Source organism: Hylaeus volcanicus, chromosome 8 (assembly GCF_026283585.1).
Source record: "Hylaeus volcanicus isolate JK05 chromosome 8, UHH_iyHylVolc1.0_haploid, whole genome shotgun sequence".
In the NCBI taxonomy this organism is placed as follows: Eukaryota; Metazoa; Arthropoda; class Insecta; order Hymenoptera; family Colletidae; genus Hylaeus; species Hylaeus volcanicus.
Genome location: NC_071983.1, coordinates 8,875,927 through 8,899,407, shown reverse-complemented (window position 1 = coordinate 8,899,407; position 23,481 = coordinate 8,875,927). Strand labels below are relative to the sequence as shown.

Sequence of the window (23,481 nt, the reverse complement as noted above, 5' to 3'; positions counted from 1 at the left end):
ACGCCGAACTTATCGAGAGCCCGGAATATACGAAGGAAAATTGGACGCCATCTTTCGAAAATGGATCTCGAGAAAGAATCGTCGAATGGTACCAGTGTCGGTATTCTACAACGATAACGACCATCGCAAAGCGAAATCCGCGACGAAACAGTCATCGTGACCTATGAGTAAAATCTACAAAGAAACGTCACAGCACACGGCCAAGCTGTAATCGATGCTCGACGAGCTTTCCGATATTCCTAATATCGTGCTCGTCCGTTGGGATCCACAAGGGCTGAAAAATTTGTCGCTTGAACCAGGCCACTTTCTCTTTCATGGATTCATTCTTGGAGGATAACGTGTTCAACAAATTCGTCAACGTCGGAGATTTCTTTGCGGGCTGTTCAGTTTTAGGAAACATCGCGGCAGGAGTGAAGCTGTCCGACTCCTCTTCGCGGGACGGTCTTCTGCTAGGCGCGTGGGGGACGTAGTTCTGGCCGATTTCGTCCTCGTACTCCTCGCCCTGGGGGAAATAGTCGTCGTTGCGTTCCCTGTCGTGCAACACGAAAGAATCGCGCCACGGATCGGTTGCGTTCTTCGAGATGAAGTCGGCGTTCCGAGATTTGGACGGATCGAGCGTCGATGCGGATATGGATCCCTCCGAGATCGCGGTCATTGACAAAGGGCCCCTGTTCCTTTGGTCCTTAGCGCGCGCGACTGAGCCCTCAATTTCGTGCGTAGCGGTATCCGTTCTCTGCGGGGAGAGAGGATGATCCAGCATTTTCGAACGATTTATGCTTTTAACTTTTACGCGTGTTAATCTTAAACGGTTAAATTTTCATGACGAAGAAGAGGCAGAAGGGAGGTGGAGCCATAGCGACGAGTTTCGTGATTAAGTTCTATTAAGGATCTATCTCAAATCGTCGAATGTGTCCCGTGGACAAGTACTTCAGTCTCGCCCAGTTTTGTTCGTTAAACGTACAGTTATCCAATATTCGCGAACGATTCGATACGGTGCCTCGAAAAATCGTTTGTTTATTGAAACGTGAGCAGAATACTCTCTATGAAACTTACTTCGATGACGTTTCTCTGTTCCTGCTTGCTCAGGGGCCCCGATGTAGTCTCCAGCTGTGTTTAGAAACAAACCAAACATTTCATTTTCAATTTCTCGATGAAACTACGATTAGAGAATATATTACAGGGCTTTGCACTTGCGAAATTACGTAAGTTAGAAGGCATTAATCGATGAGTCAGGAAAGCTGTGGGCCATTGACACTTTAACGACCGGTAAACTATTAATAAAGTTTTTACCAGGATAACCAAAATTTGTTATATATAAATTTAATAGATAAAATAAAACTGAAGTTAATTATATGTCCAATCGCTACTGGTTGGTAAAGTGCTAATATTATTTAAAATCGCATCGAGGGTACGAACACGTTTATTGACGCAATAGGATTCATTCACGTTACACGAAACTTTCATAATCATCATTTCCTTAATCGAAACGAGCAAATACATTGGCGGGAGAATAAAGGGAGCTGTTTATATTCCCAGAACTTTTCCAGCTCAACTCGGAAAGGGCAATTTTCCAATTGGCAATTTTTCTTGGTTCGCGATTAAGCTCTGGCTGGAACGATTCTCGACAAGAGCCGTTTCAGGGACGAATTCTCGATGCGAGACCGAAGCGTCCTCAGCAAGGAGTGCTCCCACTTCCGCCCGACTTCCCATCGTTTTTCGGACAACCTGGCGCTCGAAATACAGACGGACATTCCTTCTTCTTCGTGGTGCAGCAGTCTTTTGGCTTCTTCTCCTTCTTTTTCTTCTTTTTCTTTTCCTTGCCGTCACCGCAAGGATCAACGTCTCTATCGCAGCTTCTCGCCTCCTTTACTGTGCTACAACTCCTTGCAGCCCTCGTAGTGTTACAGGTACTCGGTTTCTTCTCAGTCGTACAGCTGGTTGGTTTCTTCTCAGTTGTACAGCTGGTTGGTTTCCTCTCAGTTGTACAGCTGGTTGGTTTCCTCTCAGTTGTACAGGCGGTTGGTTTATTTTCAGTTGTACAGGTGATTGGTTTCTTCTCAGTTGTACAGCTAGTTGATTTTTTCTCTGTTGTACAACTAGTCGCTTTCTTCTCACTAGTACAGCCACTCTCTTTCCTCTCTGTGCTACAGCTACCCTCTTTCCTCTCAGTGCTACAGTTGCTCTGTTTCTTCTCCCTGTCGCACAGATCGGACTTCTTCTGCTTCCGTTTATTACACCGCGACCCGTAGATGTCGTCCCGCCAATACTTATCGTAAAGGTCCTCGGACCCAGCCTCCGATCTGTACTCCTTGCAGAGTTTCCCGTAAATTTCCTCCTTCCTGTGCTTCTTGCACGCATCGTCACCGTTTTTGCAGGACTTTCCGTAAATATCCTCCCTCCTGTACTTCTTGCACGGATCCTCCGTGCTCCCATACTCCTTGTCCGCCTCGTACTCCTTGCAGCGAGAATCGTGATGCTTGTTTTCGAGCGATTTACAAGGATCGTTCGCGCCCTCGCCGCAACTCGATCGGCACTTTTGTTTGCTACCGTCGTCGTCTCGTTTCTTGCAGTCCGCTGGTTCGTTCTTCTTCGAACAACTCACCTTGTCGTCCTTCTTGCAGTCTCTCTTCTTCGAATTGCAAGAAGGCTGCTGCTTCTTCTTGCAGATATTGTCGGTTTTCTTCTTCCCACAGAACTTCTTCGTGAACTTGTCTTTCAGACTGAAATTGGCGCCGTTGGACGAAAAGAAGGCCACCTGTGCTGCTTCCCGAGGAGCGAACAGAGAATCTAGATTGTAGGAAGCCAAGCTCGACAGAGACCGCGACTTTTGCCTGCTGGTCCTAAGGTTCTCTAAGAACAGAACGATTTTGGACGATACGTTTCGTAGAGGGTTTCTCGACGTACTCGTTTCACTTATGGTTTCTGTCTCGGAACTGACGCTGCTCGACCTGGACGGCGTCTTCTTATCCACACCGTCGGGATCTTGTCGCGTCCATCGATCGACTTCATTGGCAGATCTCGAATTGCCTTCCATCGTCGAACGCATCGCTTTCTCTGGAAACCCTAAACTGGTCGTCGAAGTGGAAGCGTTATGTCTGCCCTCGTCGCGAGTCTTTGATTCCTCCAACAACCTCTCAGCCTGAACGGAACCAAATTTTCCAGCCTCCGATACCAACCCTCTGTACCTGTTGCTCCGAGTGTCCGCGATCGCGTCTGTGTTCTTGGCGTCGAATAGCTTCGAAAAGAACCACGAGGCAGGCGTTTGTCTTCGTTGAACCAAGCCGTACAATAACTTTGGCTTTTTGTCCGACAAGACGGCCGGTATCGACCAGTTCCTCGGTTTTCCTCGGTTAGCTGGACGCTTTTCCACTTTCGCCGTCGTTCCTTCGACAGTTTTCCACGCCTTCGACTTGCCGTCTCGAATCCTCCTCTTCTCGGGCACTTCCATCGACGCCGATTGAGCGTCCACGATCTCTTCGAGGTGACTCTCGCCCACTGCGAGCTCGGATGACGCTGTCAGCTTGTCAGCGTTCGTATTTTCCGATTGGCCCCTTTTTTTAATCTTCTTCCTCATTGAATTATTCTTTGCTAAGAGGAACTCGTCTGTGTATTTCGAGGTGTTGCTCTCGGAGCCTGGCAAAACGTCGTTCAATCGTTTTCGCTCGACACACGACCCGTTTTTCGTCGTCGCGTCCACAGTCGTCGAGAAGCCTCTCGTCGGAAAACTCGAGACCTGTCGCCACGCCGCACGATTCATGGTTTTCGAGCTACTCTTGCTGAAACACGTCGCGAGATTTGGAAACTGCTTATAAATCTCGGAAACGATGCGACCGTCGTGCCGGAACTTATCGAAGGGCCCCATTTCACCGAGAACTCGAGGACCTCGTTGCTCGCTGGTGTACGCGTTGTCCCCCTGAGGACAGACGGAGAGACGATTTCAAGGTCAGTGACTCGATATTTCACTTCTTTCCGTTCTCTTTTTCGAGCGATTTCTTTTTCTGTTCGTATCCCCCGGGACAAAGAAGGGGATAGAACCGACGATAATCGAAGAAAACCGTCGTTCGTACGCTTCGGCGAATCGTCAACGCATTGATTGCGTCTGTTAAGCTTTATGAAAGCTTTCACGAGAGGACCACTCTAGCTTTTCTAGCTTCTGAATTTTGAGGTAATGAATAAAGGCAAGGTTGAAAAGCAACATTGATTCGTTTAATATCTACTTCTTTTGCCTTTCATTCGCTTTAGGTAATGCAACTGCTGTGCCCCACACGAACGGAAACGCTAAAGTAAGTCGTAAACAGAACGATGCAACAGTCAATGCGTTGATCGAGCCTCAGACGTTTGTTAAGACTCTTTTCACTCCCGTCCATCGTCTCTCGTCTTGCGTATACACGGAAGGACGCGCTCAACCCACGAAGGTGATCGAAATGTGCCACGATCGAGCAGATTCGGGGGCCAAATCCCCATGCTTTTCTTTTAGTAGCATTTCATGACGCGAAGGAATCATTTCATCATTTCGGATCGATTCCGAGCGTGTTTCTTCTTTCGAAGCGTTGGACAACGGACTCCCTTTCTTTTCCCGCCTCGCATGAAATATTTTCCGAATAGTCGTTTCGCTACCTTCAGCTCTGCGCGACGAAACTTGAATAGTTTCGCGAGAAAAAGTACCACGCGATGTGATAATTGGAACTTGAAAAGTAACACGGCCGAGAGAACGGAAAAAAGAAACGAAAGCGGTAGTATAACGTGAAAGGAGCAGGAGGAGAAAAAGTGAAGTGGAGAAGGCAGTGAACAACGAACGTTTAAATAACGAAAGGGACTCGAAGAAAAAATAGACGACTAATTAGAGTAATCTCTTACCTGTGACGCCACCACTTTTGATTTCGTTGGTTGGCCCGCGACAGCTTCTTCTGCGATTGGCAGACGATGCAGTGCCTCGACGAGTTCGTCCGTCTCCTTCTGCATGTTGAAAGAATACAAAATGTAGGCACAGTGTTTTATCGAGAAACGAGGAAAAATTTCTCAAAGTATCAAGATGTTATTTGTTGAGTCTACTTGCAATGCTCGACTTGAGGAAACAGACAAGGCTTTCAATGATAAAAGTAAACGCTATACCTTTGCGTCTTTCGATGACTGATGCGACGAATAACTAACGGATTTTTGCATTCCCTCGCTACGTTGACCGTCCTTAACAGTGTACCGAGACTTGTCCATCATCGTTAACATCCGTGAGATCTGAAATAACGCGCGATCATTCTCTTTCCTTTTGCGCTTATCGATTTAATCTTAAATTTTAGAAAGCCTTACGATAGGGTTCGCCGATTCGCCGTCAGAAAAGCTGCGAATCCTTGCAGGCATTGATGAGTATCTCTTGCTCGCAGGAATGTCGTGCAAAGCTAGAACGTCCAACCTGGAATTCTGTTTCAGCATCGGCGACAGGGAACGGCCAACTTCTCCTGCGCTACCGCTCATCGCTACCTGTGACGGATTTTTATCGTGGAATTCGCAGATAGATCGAGCCTTTCGTCGAGAATTAGGACGATGAAGTATCAATGGTTGCTTCCTTCCATCGATTTCCTTCCCGATTGATTCACCTACCTTGATGGTTTCCTCGCCTGCGTGATAATTCCGCTGGCCGATGCTTTTCACGATTGATTTAGCGGCCCGGGAAAACATTGTTGATTCTATTGATAATTTACTGGAAATTTTAGTTACGCCTACATCGGGCGTCTGACACGTCCAAACTGCGACGACCTAACGGGCTTGGTTACCAGGTCAAACGCTCGCAATTGTTTCGCGACATCATGATAAAGTATGCCGTGTATGAAGAAAAAAGAAAATCGATCGAAGAAACCTCCAATTTTCGCTATTTTATAGATATGTGACGAAATTATTTCGTTGCTTTTATTAATACTGTTATTTGTAAAAGAATTATTCAGGCTGAAATACATCTAGGCTCGCTATTTATCGACGTATTTATTGTGTTTCTTAGAGACAGTAATGTTGTTTATTAATTACAAGGAAAGTTTATTCGTTTCAAAAGTTTAAACGGTAAGATACTCTTTCAGCGAAACGATTGTGGTGCTCTGCTACAGATATTAATGTAGATAAGGTGCAGAATATATTCGTTACATTATAATAATCGGTAGATAACGGATGGGGGCTCATGAACTCTTTTACTATTTTTTTGTCAATTTCAAAGTTATCAGTTCGCGGGTCTTAACACCATTGGTGATATAGATACATGCGTTGCGTTTCATGGACACCGGAATGGTATCGCCATCTCGCGGTGAAAAATATGAACTAATTATGGAACATTCAGTCCTAGTTTGCAGTGTAAATAGTTTCCACTGTTGTCACCAGATGGCGAATGGGGTTTAGTATCGGTGGCGCCATCGGTGAAAGATTACCCAAGTTTGTAATAAAATTAGTTTCTACGGTTCCTACATGATGGCGCCACCAATACCTTTATAATAAAAATTTTCTTTATTCTTCACGAATGCATAATGAAGGTGATTCTTTGCCCTATAACACTACAATACATTAGTTAATGTATCAAATTTATCATTTTTATGCATAGTTAATCGATTCAGCAGTATTTATCGACCTTCTAGTTAGTGGCGCCATCGGTGACAAACCGCCCAAGTTTACAGTCAAAATAGTTCCTACCGTTATAATCAACACCTTTATAATCAAAATTATCTTTATTCTTCACGAATGCATAATGAAGGTGATTCTTTGCCCTATAACACTACAATACATTAGTTAATGTATCAAATTTATCATTTTTATGCATAGTTAATCGATTCAGCAGTAATTATCGACCTTCTAGTTAATGGCGCCATCGGTGACAAAACGCCCAAGTTTACAGTCAAAATAGTTCCTACCGTTTCTGCTAGATAGCGCCACTGGTAATAAAACCAGTGTCAGAGCTAGCAACAGCTTGACGTCTCTAAACATGTTGGAAAAATCATCTGTCACGGATAATAATCAATTGTCCAAAGAAGATTACTTAATTATGCGTGCAAAGGATGCACTGCCACTGGACATTTACGCTGCCAAATCTTGGTTAATTACAGCGAAATCGTTGTTTCCTCATAGCGCAAAAGTTCAGGTTAGGAAGACATTCACATGTCATTTTCGATTCATTTGTGAAACTATTAATAATAATAATAATAAATTATTAATAATTTTGTAAGATGCGTTCAACGATAACTGTATCGTAATAAAGTGTAATATATTATTTATTTGTTAGTTCGAAGCATATCGAATCGAGAAGCTTTCGAAAAACGTGAAGGAGGCGGCAAAATGTTTCAGCGAAATGTGAGTTCAAATTTTTTCGACAGAATGGGAATGTTTGAAGTAAAGTGTAACTTTTCGATATGTTTAGAGTCATGGAAATGCATGCATAGATTTCAGAATTTTCCGGACGATCGAGATATATGGAAGGAAATAGAAACGGTGACGGCGTGCCTTCGTTTAGAACAATGCGACCCAGAAGCAGAATTTTTATGCCAAATGTTTCAACATATACCACAAGAGCTTCAACACAGACTGCTTGTCATGACTGCTGACCATAGTGAAGATACAATGGAACATTGCAAATTATTACTCCTACTACTACGTAGATTTCCTCAGACTATTGCCACTCATGGAGTAAATATCTGTACTACTATCTTTGAAGTATTCTTATCAGTTGTTTCTCTTCTTAGTTTGTTGCATTTTTAGCCACGGTTAGTAGAAACACTTCTCACTGCAGAAAAGCACAGTCATCCTGGACGTACTGTGAATGGATTTAGAAGACTGTTGGCTTGTGATGCATTGCCATTACTTGGCACTGCTCCAGTAGAATTAAATCCGCGACTCAGTCTGAGATTGCTCTGCAAGGCAGTAGAATTTTATTTGGCATACATACAGCAACCTCAAGACAATCAAATTCAGCATCCGTGGGACAGACTATTTCAAGTTGTAGAATTAATTGGGAAAAAGTTAGGATGGGAATTGAGTAGTTTATTCTCTTTGGTTTGGAACAGAGATACCTACTGTGAAAGGCTGCATCAGTATGCAATGGCACATGCTTCAAATTTATGCGAAGAATTAGTAGTTAGACAATTATTAATGTGTACTGTTGTGGTTTTACTACGAATATTAAATGAACACAATGCACTTATTAATAATGGTGAAACTATGTTTTGTTTGATAGAAGCATTTGGGGAATGTGTACATTCGTCTGCAGGTGAGACATAGTATATAGTACTAGAATCCACACCATTGCCTACTATTTATTTGTTTCAATTATAAGTAGAACCAAAACTGAAAAAACGGAAAAGAGATGACAATGTCGGGATTGCTGTAACGAGCGACGGTGATTACAGCGGTAGTGGTCTGGGATTAGCCGTGAAATTATGGGACCTGTTACACAGTAGCGATTACTTGCAAAGAGAAATCGGAAAATTAAATCAGCAACTTCGATTAGATGCTTGGTTAAACTCATTTTTAACAGATTTAGCTATGTACAAAGGGTTACATCACGAAGTACTAGCAAGGTTGTCACAAGAAGCAGGTAGTTTATCTGCTCATCTTCGTTTAGCAAGTACATGTTTTTTCTTAAAAGATTATAAGGTATACTATGTTTTTCTATGCTATTACATTTCTATTCGTATATTAATGTCTTGTGAATTTTTGTAAGTATATAATATTATTTAAGGGTATGTTAGAGTACATAGTCTTAGTAGTTAGCGCGCTACCCACGGCAGGTGGGAAAATATCGCATAATTTGACAGTTCCCTGTGCAAGACATTTACACTATTTAACAATTGCCCGATTTCCCGTGGTACAGTATTGTTGCAGATTACTTCTTTCCGCCATAAAGGTAATTGAAATTAACCTAATATTGTGGCTTCCGATTCTGTTTTTATATTCACGGAACTTGTTCCCTCAGGAGAATTTTTCTTTACCTGGCGGTGTCGGGGACTTGGCAATAGGACATGCGTTGGTACTAATGCAAATTGATTGGCCTCAAGAAGCTAGTACTTTATCCACAATCACAGAAAGAATTATCAATCGTGGTTCTTTTACTTATCCATTGTTTCAAGCTTACATTATATGCGTGGATATTTTAGAGGAATTGACGTATCTGTGGACAGAACATGGCGGCGGTGTGTCTTTGGATATAGCCACAGCATCGGGGGTTTTACAAAGTATATTATGTTTTTTCTATAAGTGTGTACATTTGTTTTATCTTTATTCGCATTATATTGTCGTGGAAATATTACAGTTAGACGCATTACTACTCGCGGAGCTGACAAAGGAGTACGAGAAGAAGTGAAACAAGCGATGCGTCGACAAGCAGCTCGTGACGGAATCGATCCCTTGGACGAATTATTGCAAAAGTTTATTATTAACGAAAAAGCTGCTATTTTACACAGTTTGATCATCCAGTAATAATATAATTTTTTTATTTAAAAATATACACACAATTCCTTTGAAGCCAACTTTAATATTTTATATATACAATATATTAGTTAAAAGAAAAAAATCGATTAACAATCTGTATGGGAACGCTTCAGATGCCCTCTGCTCCGATATTTCCAACTACTTTTTACAAGCTACTTACATAATGAATTGTTTAGTTGTACAGGAATAATAATAATACAAGTCCATCGAACTTTGATAAGCCACAGTCAGATATAGAACATGAAATAACTCCATATTGCGTATGACATAATTAAGCGATAAAGTTCGTACACGATTATTTCTTTTTATCCAATATTCCAATGAATGAATACAACATAAATATCTCATTTAATAAGGGTTATAAAAGTCTCGAATTATAAAAATAAATGAACAGAATAAACATTCTAGGTATATATTGCATTCTATCTAATATAAACACTCAGTTGAAGGGCACTCAGCAATAATACTTTAATCCCTGGCATAAAAGAAGATATTTCACTAAAATCTGGACCTGACACTAATTGCGTGTGAAGATCTAAGCCACCAGTGTAATTTCCACTTTGTATCATTTGCGATATTTGATGCAATCCTTGCAATGTGTTTTGCGACAACTGTAAAACATGCGTCAAAATATTTAATGTGTTTTAAAACTCATAATTGCAAAATGTGAATACAAAAAATACGTACTTTACTTTCCCTAAGGCAATCGTATAAAACTTCAAGTTTTTTCGATACATCTTCTATTTTCCTTTTAATTTGCTGGAAAAATAACGAGTATAATTGGTTACACTTATTAAAATGGGATATGGTATTACACGTTTATGCAAGCGGAAAATTCATCTTACTGGGTTTTTAGCGTTTTCGTAGCATTGGTTCTTCAATTCGTCGAACACTGTTTTCAAATGTATGTGTTGTTCTGGTATTGGTGCTTTCGGTTTCTCAGGTTCTGATCCTCTTGCAAATCCTGCTGGTTGTGAAGGCTCCACTGGCTTGGCAAATTGAGCATTAATATTTGGAATGCTCTGGTTATATTGTTGTGGATTATAAGGGACCTGTGTATCAGCATACATCTTTTCTTGGGGTAAAACCTAAAAGAAGGAATAATGTTTGAATACCAACATTAGAGTATTTAAATAATATTACTTACGTTTTGTTCAGGTTGTGCTACAGCACCCCTCAATGGATGCAAAATAGGATTTTGAGGTTGATATTCCTGTTTTGACTAGAAACAATTAAACGTTTATGCGCGGTACATTTCATGTGTTTATTAAGCAATTGTTGCAATAAAAGTAGCAGTGTCTATATACTTTAAAGTGTAACATTTAAGGATATTAATTGCTTCTTATGAAAGCAGTTGAAAGTGTTCTTGTGTATTTCACACTGTGGATTAGTTAATTTAATATCACACGAAAATGAAACCGTTATTTGCAATCAATTAAATCTAACTTTTAAATTTAATAATATAAAGAAAATGTCTTCTTTTCAAAAATAAGTAGCATTTCTGAAATTGTTGAAACCAGCACTCAATCTCGCAATTTTCTACCTTCATGTTCACATTCTTCGAATGTTTTGCTTTCCATTTCCTGGTACCGGCATGTTCCGCAGACATTTCATTTTTCGTGTATAATGCCAGTACTGGCTGTATCATTTGGATATATATACATATATCATCAGTACAAGGTTCATAAACACTTCATTAATCAAAAACATGGCGCGAAACAAATTACCAACATATCGCGAACGCCGACCTATACTATTACTAATATACGAAAGATTAGAAGATACCTACTTGTATTCTAGACTTCGCGACTGGTGGGTCATTCCACCCTGCAGATTGTAGTGATGGTTTATAGACACTCTCGTTTCCATAAGCTTGAGAAACAGGTTGTGTTCTAATTGGATCATACATCTCATTTTGCTGTAGATTCTGTAATGGCGGTAATCCACTAGGTTGAACAGGTTTAAATGGTTCTGATTCTTGCAGACCGGTCGTAAAGTTTTGTCCAGGATATGTGTTTCCTGGTATAGGAACCTGAGGCTGATACGTATTCGAAGGCGTATAGCCTGTCATTGGAGACATTTGCTGATTATATGACATTGTTTGTTGAGGAAACCCAGTTTGACCATATGTTGCAGTAGATTTTACAGATGGATCTATTAAGTATTTCGATCTTGCTTGAGGCCCGGCGCTTGGTGGTCGTGAACCGATTCCACTTGATCCCGTTGTAGGAGGTGGTAAAGGAGGTGGTTGAGAAACGGATGATGGAGTGTAATGAGACGTTTGGTACTGATCGTATTGCATAGAGGATTGTACATGTGGCTGAAGAGGGGATAACCCGAAAGATTGTTGTGGCTGATGAGTGTGGAACTGATTTGTAGACGAGGCCAAAGGTTGTTTTGCGGGAGCGATGTTAGGATCGATGAAAGATCTCGTTTGTTCTCTTGAAGCAAGTAACGGATTTTGTGGATTCTGCAAAGATCTTCTCGGTTGAGCATAATAATTTTGCATTGCTGGCGTTTTTGCCACGCCTTTTGATTCTTCGATATATCCTAACGCTCTATAAAGACGATCTTTTAACATGACAATCTTTTCGTCCTGACTATTTCCGAGATAGTTTAATGCAGCATCAAGGTCTCCCTCTGATGCTAACATTTCCGCATACTGAGACAAAACGCTAGCAATTTTTCCTTCTATTTGAGTTTCTCTGATACCTTGCATTTCCAAGGCTTTCTGCATTATCATTACCAATTCGACTACTTCTTGTATATCAACATTGGACGATTCTACCATTTTGTTTAAATTTCCGGAACAGATGTAACAAATTTGAGCTTGCTCTTTATGAGTTGGATTATCAGATGACGCCAAACGATCTCCAAGCATATCTGTAACATCCAAAGAAATAAAAATATTTACGAATTCAGTATTTTTACGCGCGCGATAAATGTATAATTCAATTCATACCGCACAAAGTGGATCGCTCCTGTGGATTCGAATGGGTAAATATTCCAATTAATACTTCTTTCCAGCAATTTATGTCAGTATTATTAACAACTTCAGCCCAGTTTTCACTAACTAACGAATTGATAAGAGAATTGAGAGCTCCAGAATGTTCTGAAAAGTATCTGTACTGGGTACGTGCTAGTAAGTCAGGTCCAGCAGCCATTGAAAGAATGACTGCATCTGCGTACCTTTTGTTGGCAAAACATAAAGACACAGCAGCTTCAATATTTCCTAAGAGGATCGCTTGAGTAATAAGCCCATCCTCATCTGTAATACATTAAATCAAGCTATTAAATCTTAACAAGTCACAATGGAAAGTAGAAAATTTGATCGCTTTAAAGTACATATGCAATTACCATCGGACACGTTTAATTGAAAATTGTTATTTATTGACGTAACCGCGGTTGCCTTGTTAATTTGATCTTGTGCAATGGCATCAAATGCCGCACTTCCATTTATAACGTTTCCATTCAATACCTAAAGGAATTATATTTTATGATGCGCAAAACGTATTTTATTATTTATAACAAATAAATGAAACTTACATTATTAAGATTACCAACACCTTCCGTAATGTTGTTAATATCTTCTCGAGGGACCAACTGATTTAATTTATTATTCATTGTTTCTATGTCATAACCCAGTAATTCTAATATTTCTTTTGCTACATTTTCACCGAAATATACCCCGACACAATTCCATATTTTCTTTCTATGTACATCGGTTGTTTTCTCAGCCTTTTCTTTACAGTAATCGCTATATTGTTCAGTTTTAAGAACGTCCTCTAATTCCTTGGAACGTTGAATTAATTCTGGTTGCGTTATCACTTGGGATATAATAACTTTTCTATTTGAATTTGCAGGTAGATTCGGATCTATAGGCTCATTTTCAAATATTATCAATTTACCACCAAACTAAAAAAATATTTCCGTTTTTATAGAATGTTTGCAGTACAAGTAGTAAAATGATTATCTACATCAGATACGAATACTTACACCAAAAGAAGCCCCAAATGGTCTTTTTAACCATTTGGGAGCTTTTGTCAATATAACTGCTGGTTCTGATTGCATTACAGAAGGTGGTTGAGTAAAGGGGTCCATTCCAGGAAAAGAGTCTACAATTTTGTTTGATGTTTCCATAGACATTTGTTGTTGTCCTCCCAATAAGGAATAAATTACCGCGTGTCCGTCGAAACTGGTTCCAACAACTAATCCTGGATGCCTTGGACACCATGAAACATCAAAATTCCATTGGTTTGTTTGGGCTAACTCACAAATCACTTCACCATTCTGTGAATAAAAAAAAGAGAAACAAATTAAGTATACAAAATATAACTTTGAATATTAGAATGTAACTAATAAACATACTGGTGCATCAGAATTAGGATTCCAACATAATATTCTGTTATCTTTGGCACAACTCAAGAGTAGATCTGGATCACATGGATTCCAAGCAATCGATAAAACGCCGCGCTGGTGATTTTGGAACATTTTTAATGGTGATGTTGCAAACCTTAAGTCCCATAATTCGATTACAGGAGCTTGATCATCTTCTGATGCTAAGCACAATTGTGTTGCAACATTTGGATGCCACTGGACTACTTTCCATCGTACCTTTATTCATAACATTGCAATTATACAGACTGTAATATTAAAAAAAGAAAAAATTCGACAAAAATATAATTAAAAGTACTTTGGAATTTGTATCTGTTAGCTTGATTATGGGTTCATTTTTTCTTAAATCCCATATGACACATCGTTGTGAAAATGTGGAAGCAAGAATGTGTTGCACTACAAAAGAGAGAATAATGAACCATTAATTTTAATTCACACAAGTATGTGATATTTTGTATACAATAAGAGAACCTTGCTTATTCCATGCAATATATTGTACATCTTCTAATGGTTGACTCCTAGATCCAGGAGTCATTGGAGTAGTTGTATTAACAATATCCCATATATAAATTTCACTGTCAGTTGCTCCTGTTGCTAATAAATTAGTTTGGAAAGGATTGAAGTCCAATGCTCTGACTGGACCTGTATGTCTGTCTGGACTGCTTATTAAACAATTATTATCATTAGCCAACAGTTTGGCCACCGAATAAATCTTTATTGTGCCATAATCACAGCCTCCAACAATTATACCAGATGGACTATTACCATATGCACCCCATGTTATTTTATGAAATCTAAAAAATTTCATACATATACAAAACTGTAGTAGTTATTAGATAACACTTGATTACACATGAAAGATATATGTTCTACCTATGATCGCTTGCAATAGTGGCTTTCAATTCCAAATCATATCCTGCTTGTTGTAAATTCAACGAATATATATCCAAGCTGGCAGATGTGTTAAAACTTGCATCAAGTTGTTGAGCTGCAGTTCCTGCAGCTAATAATATGGGATGCTGAGCAGGTGGTGACCATGCTACATTGACTGTCTTCAATAACTCCTTCACCTTCATCCTTGGTATGCTGCAGCACAAATATCATGAGCACTTTTTTTGCAAGAAACAGAGCAAGTTAAAAATAATGCACTGTGTATTGTATTTTATCATTGATTCATACTTGCTTGTTTCTAAAATTTATCTGAACTATTCTAAACAACGATCACGCCTAATTATCAGCACACAACGATACATTCGAATATTCATCGTATCATGGATTTTTAGTTAAGATAACACGTTATGTTACAAGCTGTATAATCGTAAATAACATTACAAATGAATTGTATATAATTCGAAAGTTCAGCGACCTACTGATATCTCAAATTGTTACGTGAGTAACACGTGTTACGTACGAGCTGTACCATTATCGTAAACAGAATAGAAGACACACGATCCTTTTAAACGACATTTTCTCACCTTAACGTATTTAATTAACAATAACCGAACGAAATGTACCGAAAGAAACCTCTAACGTCAAACAAGCAGCAGTCAGCCGTCAAGTTCTTCCAACGTGGCGAACCGTACGTTGGGAATAGTGCTGACCTCTTCGGTATTCGTGGACCATTAGTATGGTCCACTCTGATAAGTCGTTCTCCTGATGGATATTACCCTCATGGGAGAAGAAAACTGTTTCTCCCACTCAGCACGATCATCTATCTATTGTTTATCCTTACCACTTTTAATTCAATTCAAACTCTTGCGTGTAAAATCATGTGCGACAGAATGATTTTTTAAATAATGTTCGCCCCAAATGACTCGTAAGCAGACCGTACCATGAAATTTCCATAAGCGTAGGTGTCTATCAACAATACAACAGCGGAATTATTAACCTCGCAAAAAATTGTGCGTAAATATTCATTGATATTCGATCTACTACGTAGTACAATCTGTTTGCGATCATGAATGAAAAAAATACGCAGAACAGTGGGATTGATTAATATGATTCTTGTGAGAGTCCGTATATGGTCTCGGTTAAGGTTACTGGTCCACACTTTTGATAAAGTGATTGATCAGTCGTGAAATAGCATGTTTGTTTTCGAATTGTAACAGAGCATTTTGTTAAAAATTAACCTAAAACGGAGCGTCAAGAAGAGAACGTTGTACTAAAGATTTACGTCTGATTTGACCAGGAGTAGGGTTATGAATCATTTTGTTACAGCACTGTTCTATTTACGGGGACATAATAATTCCTTGAAGCTCATTCCAGTTCTCGAGTTAAAGGAGGTAGGAGTATAATATTTTTTTCGCCGACTGTCTTTGATCTATTAATCGAAATTGTAGCAGGATTGACAAGTAAAATCTTTCGTGTAAAGTGATATATTTTGTTAAAAAAAGTAGCGTTTATTATGTGAAAACAAAGGCAATCATCTCATTGTTAGTTCATACCCGTTTGGGAAAGAAACGTGGAATTGTACACTGTGTGTTTCGTCGATGGGATCCTTGTAATTCTTAATGAAAATTACGGTAAGCTATACAAGTTGATTGTTAATTTATGAGACACTGTTCTTTCGCATTATTTACACATTTGTTGCAATTGAAACTGTAACCACGTGTACAGTGATTTGCTGCGATAATTGAACACGAAATTTGTGTATATTCGTTGACACTGATTCATTGGGAAGCTAAGGAGAAGTCACGACCCGTTCTTCACACCAGGGCCGGGTAGATTTTGTGTGCTGTTGCGCAAATGAAGTCCTAGATGGTGTTATTTAAACTTTTTGATAGGGTTATCAATTCAATGAACAGGCAGATTAATTAGTGAATGGATCGTTAAGGTATTTCTGATAGGACATACCGTTGCTAAACGAACCGATCGTTGATTGACAATACAAGGAAAACAACAGATCGCTACAAGTATAAACACCTATCGCCATCTACTAACAAAACTGTGAAACTACTTGGCGATAAACTTACGTATTTTGTTACGGATGGCGCCACGGTATTTTTTTTTTAAAAGATCCCTGTAATTTATAAAGTGCAACCCCTATCGCCATCTAACAATAGGACTGGGAAACTAGTTGGCAACAAACTTGGGCGTTTTGCCACCGATGGCGCCACCCATGTTATTTTAAATATTTCCCGCTAAAAGTTAGACGGCTATCGCTTCTTTTCTTTGTAAATAGATTTATGAATCCAAGTAGGATTCAGCTAGGAAAAATCACAATAAAACATACATTTCCCTATCAAGATTTAATAGAAGAACGAAACCGTGTATAGAATGTTACACTCAGCGAATAATAAATTATATCTTTAAAATCGTATACCTTCTGTTGAGGATTGCCTCTCTTCCTCCTTCCACCAATTAAGGAACATTCTTTTAAGCGTTGCTAACACATGAACGACGATGATTCGTTATCAAAATATACCGTGGTTTTCCATACTTGTTCCAGTACGAGGTAGACGTCGAGATTTTTTCTTTTCTCACGATGACCCGTCGTGAGAAGTCCGTGATAATGGACATCTGGCTACGACGATAACGGCCAATTCTCACGCAATGAGATAAACGGAACTATTCCCAAAATTAGTTGAGCTCGAGGCAGCGTTTCTGCCATGAGGATCGCCATGTGGCCACGTTTGAGGAGGCATCGGATGATCCCGATGGTTCTTTCGATTGTCATCCTGACGGGGATGCTTCTCGTTTGGTTGAGGAAGAACCAGGAGACCGAGGATCGCAGCGATTATGCTTCTCTGCGGTGAGTCTTTCGTACTCTCGAAGAGATCGTGAAAAAAGTTTTGCGTTCAATTCTTTTCGTTAAAACGTTCTGTAAACATGTATAATGTATCAAATATGGTAACATGCGATTCGAAAGGACCAAGTATCGCTTGACCTCCAGATAAATCGCGTTGAACTCCGCGAGGTCGCTTGTCTGCCAAGCTAGAAACTGATCGTACAAACGTTCTACGGATTCTCCAATAAAACGTTGTCAATATTCATTGATTTTAGGCTTTTAGGGAATGACAGGGATTACATGGATCGTAGGGGAATACACGTGGTGGTCGGCCATTACATCGGGGATTCTGTGGATCCTTTGAAAACACCAAACATTACTAAAGGTACAGACAGTAAAGTCTCTGTTATTCAAATTAATCGGGAGACAAGGGTGTTTAGATAACAGAATTTTCACATAATAGAATGACAAGTGTTTAGCAGCTGATTTTATTTAATACTTCAACTGCATTCAGCTGTAATGTATTTAGGAAGAGTGCAACTTCGAATAAGACTTTTTATTTTAGTTTAGGCTGATATTTAATTACATCACAGTTTTAATATCCAATACAAATTGAATTGTCAATACTACGGGTTTCTTTATTGGCGACATTGTTATGCCAATTTAATATTACGTCGTCGTAAATGCATTTCATCTTATAGAAGGATACATGTAAACACTTGAATGTTTAGATACATACGATATTATAATAGGAAATGTACACTTCATATAACAAAATATTCACGTAACGGTTGTTCACGTAGAGAAGGCTCCACTGTACTTAAAAAATAGCGTACATTTCTAGTACTCCTCCATAGAGCTCCTCAATACGAACATGTTTGATCCGCGACCAAACGACGGGAAAAACGGCAGCCCTGTTCTTGTGCCAGCGAAGAACTTCCACGATATGCAACAACTCTACCAAATTAATCGATTCAACTTGATGGCTAGCGACAGAATCCCCCTAAATCGAACTCTACCGGATGTCAGGAGAAAGGGGTAATTTTCCTTTCGCGTTGCTTACATATTCTCGATGCCATGTGGACTTAATTAAACGATTACGTAGATGTATCTCCCGGTACTCGACTTTGGGCAGCTTACCAAAGACCTCGATAATCGTCGTCTTCCATAACGAAGCTTGGAGTACGTTGCTCAGGACTGTGCACAGCGTCATCAATAGATCGCCGCGGGATTTGCTGGAGGAAATCATTCTCGTCGACGATGACAGCGACAGAGGTGAGACGAAAGGATGGTTCCAAGTCCCCTTCGCCTTCTTCGAATCTATGTTTTTTTCGTCTCTCTTAAATTTATATTCTTTTTTCCCCGTTAGATTTTTTGAGGGACCCGCTAGACGAGCATGTAAGGAGCCTGCAAGTGCCCACTAAAGTTCTTCGTTCCAGGAAACGCATAGGCTTGGTAAACGCGAGGCTGTTGGGCGCGAACGACGCCAAAGGCGAAGTCCTCACGTTCCTCGATGCCCATTGCGAATGCACGGTTGGTAGGTGAGCTCTTTTTCTTATGATGGACGCGACGAGCCTCGAAGAAAAGTGGAATACAGTTTCAAATATTGTTTCGAATTTCAGGATGGTTGGAACCTTTGCTGGAGGCGATCGCTAAGAACAGGACGAAAGTTATTTCTCCTGTTATCGATATCATAAACGACGACACTTTCAGCTACACTCGGTATGATGTATTTCTATTTCTCTGTACCGCTGTCAGATTCGATGATCGATGATTATTTATAAATGCAACATTGCAGGTCTTTCGAGTTGCATTGGGGAGCATTCAATTGGGACATGCACTTCCGCTGGTTGACGCTGAACGGTCGTTTGCTGAAGGAGAGACGCGAGAACATCGTCGAACCGTTCAGGACGCCAGCTATGGCTGGAGGTCTGTTCTCCATGGACCGGAAGTACTTCTTCGAGCTAGGAAGCTACGACGACCAGATGAGGATCTGGGGTGGGGAAAATTTGGAGATGTCGTTTCGTGTGTGGCAGTGTGGGGGTAGCATTGAAATCGCTCCTTGCTCCCACGTGGGGCATCTATTCAGAAAATCGTCGCCGTACACTTTCCCAGGGGGTGTCGGAGAAATACTGTACGGAAACCTTGCACGAGTGGCTCTGGTCTGGATGGACGACTGGGCAGAATTTTATTTCAAGTTTAATCCAGGTACTATCATTATTATTAGGATATCAACTGAGGTCTATAGGTCAGGGACACCGAGATTTCACCACTGCACCCTCATTCCCAGTTATTCCTCTGAGATGCTTGTGATTCCCAGCGTTCCATCATCCCAGTATATTTTCTACATTCACCTCATAAAACTCATTTTCAGTAGCGCTCTGTTAAGTTAGGGCATTCAGGTAGCAGGATTGCAATTAAGAGCCCGCCGACAAGGTCCATTCTGCATCGTTGCTTCGTTACAGAGGCGGCGAGACTGAGATACAAGCAGCCAGTTCGATCCAGATTGAAGTTACGCAAAAAACTGCAATGCAAGAGCTTTCAGTGGTATTTGGATAACGTGTGGCCAGAACACTTTTTCCCCACGGACGATCGATTTTTCGGTCGGGTAAGTATGACTTTAACATATTGACACTCGCTTTGAAGTATACCTAGATCCTCGTTTCAAAGAACTCCCATCAAAAAGTCGAGTAGAAACATTGTGAGTAATCCAGTCATTTTAGAAAGAAGTCTAAAGTAAACGAGTCGAAAGCAACTGGTTTGGTAGCCCTAACGTTAAGATTTAAAAGTTTCGTGTCAATAGTATCGCAAAGGGACGCATACGTTGAGTTACGTTTTCAAGCAAACTCTGAAATGTTGCTTCCAGATCGTACACATCTCAACCAAAAAATGTATCATGCGTCCCACTGCGAAGGGTACGTATTCGCAGCCCTCGGGATACGCGGTTCTCGAGGGTTGCGTACCGCGACCAATACTCGGTCAAATGTTCGTGATGACGAAGGATGGTATAGTAATGACCGACGAAAGCGTTTGCTTGGATGCTCCTGAACACGATACTCAGCACAAGACGCCGAAAGTTAAAATAATGGCGTGCAGCGGCCACAAGAAGCAGAAATGGGAGTACGACGAGCGAGTAAGTTTTAGATTAAAGAATATATACGTTAGGACGTTACGCGCGTAAAGAATGGGTATAACAGATCGGTTTCCCTTCAGACGAAAGCATTTTTGCACGTTTCTTCTGGCATGTGTCTGCAATCGAGCAACGGCGAGAGTCCTGTGATTGCTGTCTGCACGAAGGACGTCGATCAGCAGTGGATGCTGGAATCGGTTCCATGGAAGTAATAATACCAGTATTTTTTTCTCTTTTTGTTATATTCAATACTATTGTGAGATGTTGCAGCACTTTATCGGCACGAAGCAGCTGAAAATGTGGAATCATATTTTTCTACGTACTTTTATCAGGATCTTTTGTACGCGTGGATGTCGAATCCATTGTAAATAAATGTGCGAAAGACTTGCACGGGGTTATGAATTAGGATTAAGAAATTACTTCTACTATTTTTATTCTCGACGACCGTTTGAGATGCAATTATGTTTATATTTATATTGTAAGGTAATTGTGGTTACTCGTCGAAATCGCGACGAAACCTTTGTGTAATAAAAAAAAAAAGAAGTAAAGAAAATGATCGACGAGACTGAGCTAATCTATCGACCGATTTGGTGGTGTTTCAAATGAACGCACGTGTGCTGCTCTTCGCGGACTAATTTAGAAATTCCTTAAACAGGTAATTTGTTGTCAATCTTGGCGAAGATGATGTTCATTGCCAGTGATTCACTGAACGGCTAAGGTTACACGTGACGGATCATTATCGTCATCGTCGCCAAGGTTGCCGTGATGACGATATTCCGCGTACACGATACGGACAAATAGAATCGTGCATTAGATCCTCGTATCGAATATTTGGATATTAAACGAATTTCTAGATACGAGAGCAGCGATGAAATAGTTGCGTACTTGAAATATTCCATAGTACCCTTTCCCTTTGGAGTTATTACAGGGTGTAATAAGAATGTACACTCGTATACAGTGTCCAGTGAAGGCAGACCAATTTCATATTTTTGCTATTTTAATTAAAATATAAATTCCTCGTTATAGCTAACGAAGTTAAGTAAAAAAAAAATACTTTCACTCTCGATATATTATAGTATTTAATTTTTATATTAAAAAATGGACTCAGTTTTGCAAGAAACATTTCTAGTGACTATTTACAGTAGCTTAAATATTTAGTCTGTGATAGGATACCTTGCATGGCAATGGAAATATACTTTACACGTTAAACAGTATCGAAGTTATTTGCTGAAGCTTCCTATGTCCGGAAGCGCAGTGTGATTTTTAAACAAACAACGTGAATTCGTATCCGTCAGACTGTTTGTTATAGTGTCGCTATCCGGGTCAAAGTCACGTCCTCGGCAAGGCCAAGAAGCCACTTTGCTCGAGGCGGCCTAGTCTCCCTGTTCGTTCACTGTATACGATCACCTCCAGGCCAAGTTTGGCTGAGATGAGTGAGTCTTTATTTATGGATCGGTATTGTTTCACGAGCAAAGAAACCGCGGGGAACGTTAAACGACCCGCGAGTCTTCTCGATTCTCTCATCTCCTGGAAGGGTAATCCATTACTCTCGAATCCCGTTGACGACTTAAAATTAAACAAGATTTCATAATCTCTAATTTTCCAAGATGGACAGTGTCGAAGATCACAGTTCTAATAAAAATTGCATCAACATGTTTACATAACTCCATGAATATTCACGTCTGATATTGACCAGAAAAAAAGAAGCGTTTGATGTTCGTAAATCTGTTGATCTGAATACGGATGCCATCGATATAGAGGAGCAAAAAAATGCGTGGTCGCGGAATACGATTTAATCGAAATCGTCCTGCGCGTTCCGGTGGCATCTTGACTGGCTATTTGTCCACTCGGTCACGTCTTCGTCTCACCTATCGCGTGTTCCGGTTCTCACACACCTATGACCCTTGACAACCTAACGTTTCTCGCGTTAATTACGAACGCGTTCTCCAGGAGGGGAAAGAAACGTTTGTTTTCTGGAAACAGGGCCATCTTTCAAGAAGTAGGTCGAAATGATGGTATTTGTGTCAGGATATCGTTGTACTTTCGATAGAACTTAGCCAGATCGATGATCATCATTGGTGGTTAAAAGTGACTTGACTTGGAATATGCAGATGACGTAGAGAAGATTTCGGAATTATTGAACTTGACATTTCTCAACTATACATTCGTTTACTTAATACTATGTACGACTGCATTTCGTCCTTGACTTCCTTGAAGTACATATATACTTCGTCTGTTCAAAGAAAACAAAATGAAATCCCTTGCTTACCTAAAACATGAAATCGACCTTCCTGAAATTTGTAAGCGAATTAGTCTAATAAAATCATTCCCATAAGCATCCCTAGCCTCTGAGTTTATTGAAGAAGTTTGTCTAAATTAAATGATAGGTTTGGCCTTTCCAAATCGATGTTCCATTATAAATACGTATATCTCTCATGTCTGTATTATCGGTGAAGAAGTTAGACAAACTTCTTCAATGAATATAGAAGGTACGAATACTTACGGGACTGACTGTATACTTTGGAATATCGAGCGCATGAGAATCGATTCATCAAAGAAATTCGAAAAAAGTAAATCCCTTTAACGATACACTAAAGCAACCCATGCACGACTGACGTTTATCAGAGTATCTTTTCGCTCTGCAAAAGATCCTTGAAAGAAAGACGCCTTCGCGATATTCGCGGGAAGAGCAGTCCATCAAACTCACGGACAAACCTCTGGTAAACTATCGACCGTGTGTGGGTCATTTATGGGGCCATACGGGGAAGGGACATGG

General features: G+C 40.2%; 4 protein-coding genes across 8 annotated transcripts; 2 read left to right on the top strand and 2 right to left on the bottom strand.

Moving 5' to 3' along the window:
* Positions 1-1,613: 1,613 nt before the first annotated feature.
* On the bottom strand, positions 1,614-5,790 carry LOC128880894 (uncharacterized). The gene is made up of 5 exons (XM_054131433.1): positions 5,596-5,790; positions 5,305-5,475; positions 5,113-5,232; positions 4,858-4,956; positions 1,614-3,913 (listed from the first exon to the last, which is right to left on the bottom strand). The coding sequence occupies exons 1-5, from the start codon at positions 5,671-5,673 to the stop codon at positions 1,673-1,675; spliced, it is 2,709 nt and encodes a 902-aa protein (XP_053987408.1). The 5' UTR covers positions 5,674-5,790; the 3' UTR covers positions 1,614-1,672.
* Positions 5,791-6,889: 1,099 nt separating this feature from the next.
* Positions 6,890-9,866, top strand: LOC128880614 (integrator complex subunit 10). Of its 2 annotated transcripts, none has more exons than XM_054130884.1 (8): positions 6,890-7,111; positions 7,253-7,320; positions 7,410-7,653; positions 7,726-8,233; positions 8,300-8,619; positions 8,705-8,869; positions 8,939-9,197; positions 9,275-9,866. In XM_054130884.1, exons 1-8 carry the CDS (start codon positions 6,956-6,958, stop codon positions 9,439-9,441), a joined length of 1,887 nt encoding a protein of 628 aa, XP_053986859.1. In that variant the 5' UTR covers positions 6,890-6,955; the 3' UTR covers positions 9,442-9,866. The 2 variants fall into 2 exon arrangements, with proteins under 2 accessions (XP_053986859.1, XP_053986860.1); XM_054130885.1 differs by having other exon boundaries at positions 6,894-7,111; positions 8,303-8,619.
* On the bottom strand, positions 9,477-15,500 carry LOC128880613 (protein transport protein Sec31A). Of its 4 annotated transcripts, none has more exons than XM_054130879.1 (15): positions 15,324-15,500; positions 14,722-14,934; positions 14,320-14,642; positions 14,147-14,244; positions 13,822-14,067; positions 13,450-13,743; positions 13,000-13,368; positions 12,811-12,931; positions 12,416-12,721; positions 11,243-12,336; positions 10,997-11,092; positions 10,601-10,675; positions 10,299-10,541; positions 10,141-10,212; positions 9,477-10,064 (listed from the first exon to the last, which is right to left on the bottom strand). In XM_054130879.1, exons 2-15 carry the CDS (start codon positions 14,922-14,924, stop codon positions 9,876-9,878), a joined length of 3,729 nt encoding a protein of 1,242 aa, XP_053986854.1. In that variant the 5' UTR covers positions 14,925-14,934; positions 15,324-15,500; the 3' UTR covers positions 9,477-9,875. The 4 variants fall into 4 exon arrangements, with proteins under 4 accessions (XP_053986854.1, XP_053986855.1, XP_053986856.1 ...); XM_054130880.1 differs by having other exon boundaries at positions 15,363-15,486; XM_054130881.1 differs by lacking the exon at positions 15,324-15,500 and adding an exon at positions 15,028-15,293.
* A 448-nt stretch (positions 15,501-15,948) lies between these two features.
* Positions 15,949-23,407, top strand: LOC128880615 (polypeptide N-acetylgalactosaminyltransferase 1-like). Its single transcript, XM_054130886.1, has 11 exons — positions 15,949-16,370; positions 17,297-17,599; positions 17,851-17,960; positions 18,433-18,613; positions 18,681-18,850; positions 18,945-19,112; positions 19,198-19,297; positions 19,374-19,783; positions 20,041-20,183; positions 20,442-20,708; positions 20,789-23,407. Exons 2-11 carry the CDS (start codon positions 17,457-17,459, stop codon positions 20,915-20,917), a joined length of 1,821 nt encoding a protein of 606 aa, XP_053986861.1. The 5' UTR covers positions 15,949-16,370; positions 17,297-17,456; the 3' UTR covers positions 20,918-23,407.
* Positions 23,408-23,481: the final 74 nt, after the last annotated feature.

What these genes read in the sequence shown, in the direction of transcription:
- LOC128880613 (XM_054130879.1), bottom strand. Translation starts at nt 14,924, where the DNA reads ATGAAGGTGAAGGAGTTATTGAAGACAGTCAATGTAGCATGGTCACCA. An exon ending in CATTTGGGGCTTCTTTTGGT is followed by an intron (nt 13,369 to 13,449) that starts GTAAGTATTCGT and finishes ATATTTTTTTAG; the next exon opens with TTTGGTGGTAAATTGATAAT. An exon ending in CGAAGAATGTGAACATGAAG is followed by an intron (nt 10,676 to 10,996) that starts GTAGAAAATTGC and finishes AATTGTTTCTAG; the next exon opens with TCAAAACAGGAATATCAACC.
- LOC128880615 (XM_054130886.1), top strand. Translation starts at nt 17,457, where the DNA reads ATGAGGATCGCCATGTGGCCACGTTTGAGGAGGCATCGGATGATCCCG. An exon ending in AACACCAAACATTACTAAAG is followed by an intron (nt 17,961 to 18,432) that starts GTACAGACAGTA and finishes ACTCCTCCATAG; the next exon opens with AGCTCCTCAATACGAACATG. An exon ending in CCATTGCGAATGCACGGTTG is followed by an intron (nt 19,113 to 19,197) that starts GTAGGTGAGCTC and finishes TTCGAATTTCAG; the next exon opens with GATGGTTGGAACCTTTGCTG.
- LOC128880614 (XM_054130884.1), top strand. Translation starts at nt 6,956, where the DNA reads ATGTTGGAAAAATCATCTGTCACGGATAATAATCAATTGTCCAAAGAA. An exon ending in ATGTGTACATTCGTCTGCAG is followed by an intron (nt 8,234 to 8,299) that starts GTGAGACATAGT and finishes TTCAATTATAAG; the next exon opens with TAGAACCAAAACTGAAAAAA. An exon ending in AGCATCGGGGGTTTTACAAA is followed by an intron (nt 9,198 to 9,274) that starts GTATATTATGTT and finishes GAAATATTACAG; the next exon opens with TTAGACGCATTACTACTCGC.
- LOC128880894 (XM_054131433.1), bottom strand. Translation starts at nt 5,673, where the DNA reads ATGTTTTCCCGGGCCGCTAAATCAATCGTGAAAAGCATCGGCCAGCGG. An exon ending in CAGGCGAGGAAACCATCAAG is followed by an intron (nt 5,476 to 5,595) that starts GTAGGTGAATCA and finishes AATCCGTCACAG; the next exon opens with GTAGCGATGAGCGGTAGCGC. An exon ending in AGTCATCGAAAGACGCAAAG is followed by an intron (nt 4,957 to 5,112) that starts GTATAGCGTTTA and finishes TTCAACATGCAG; the next exon opens with AAGGAGACGGACGAACTCGT.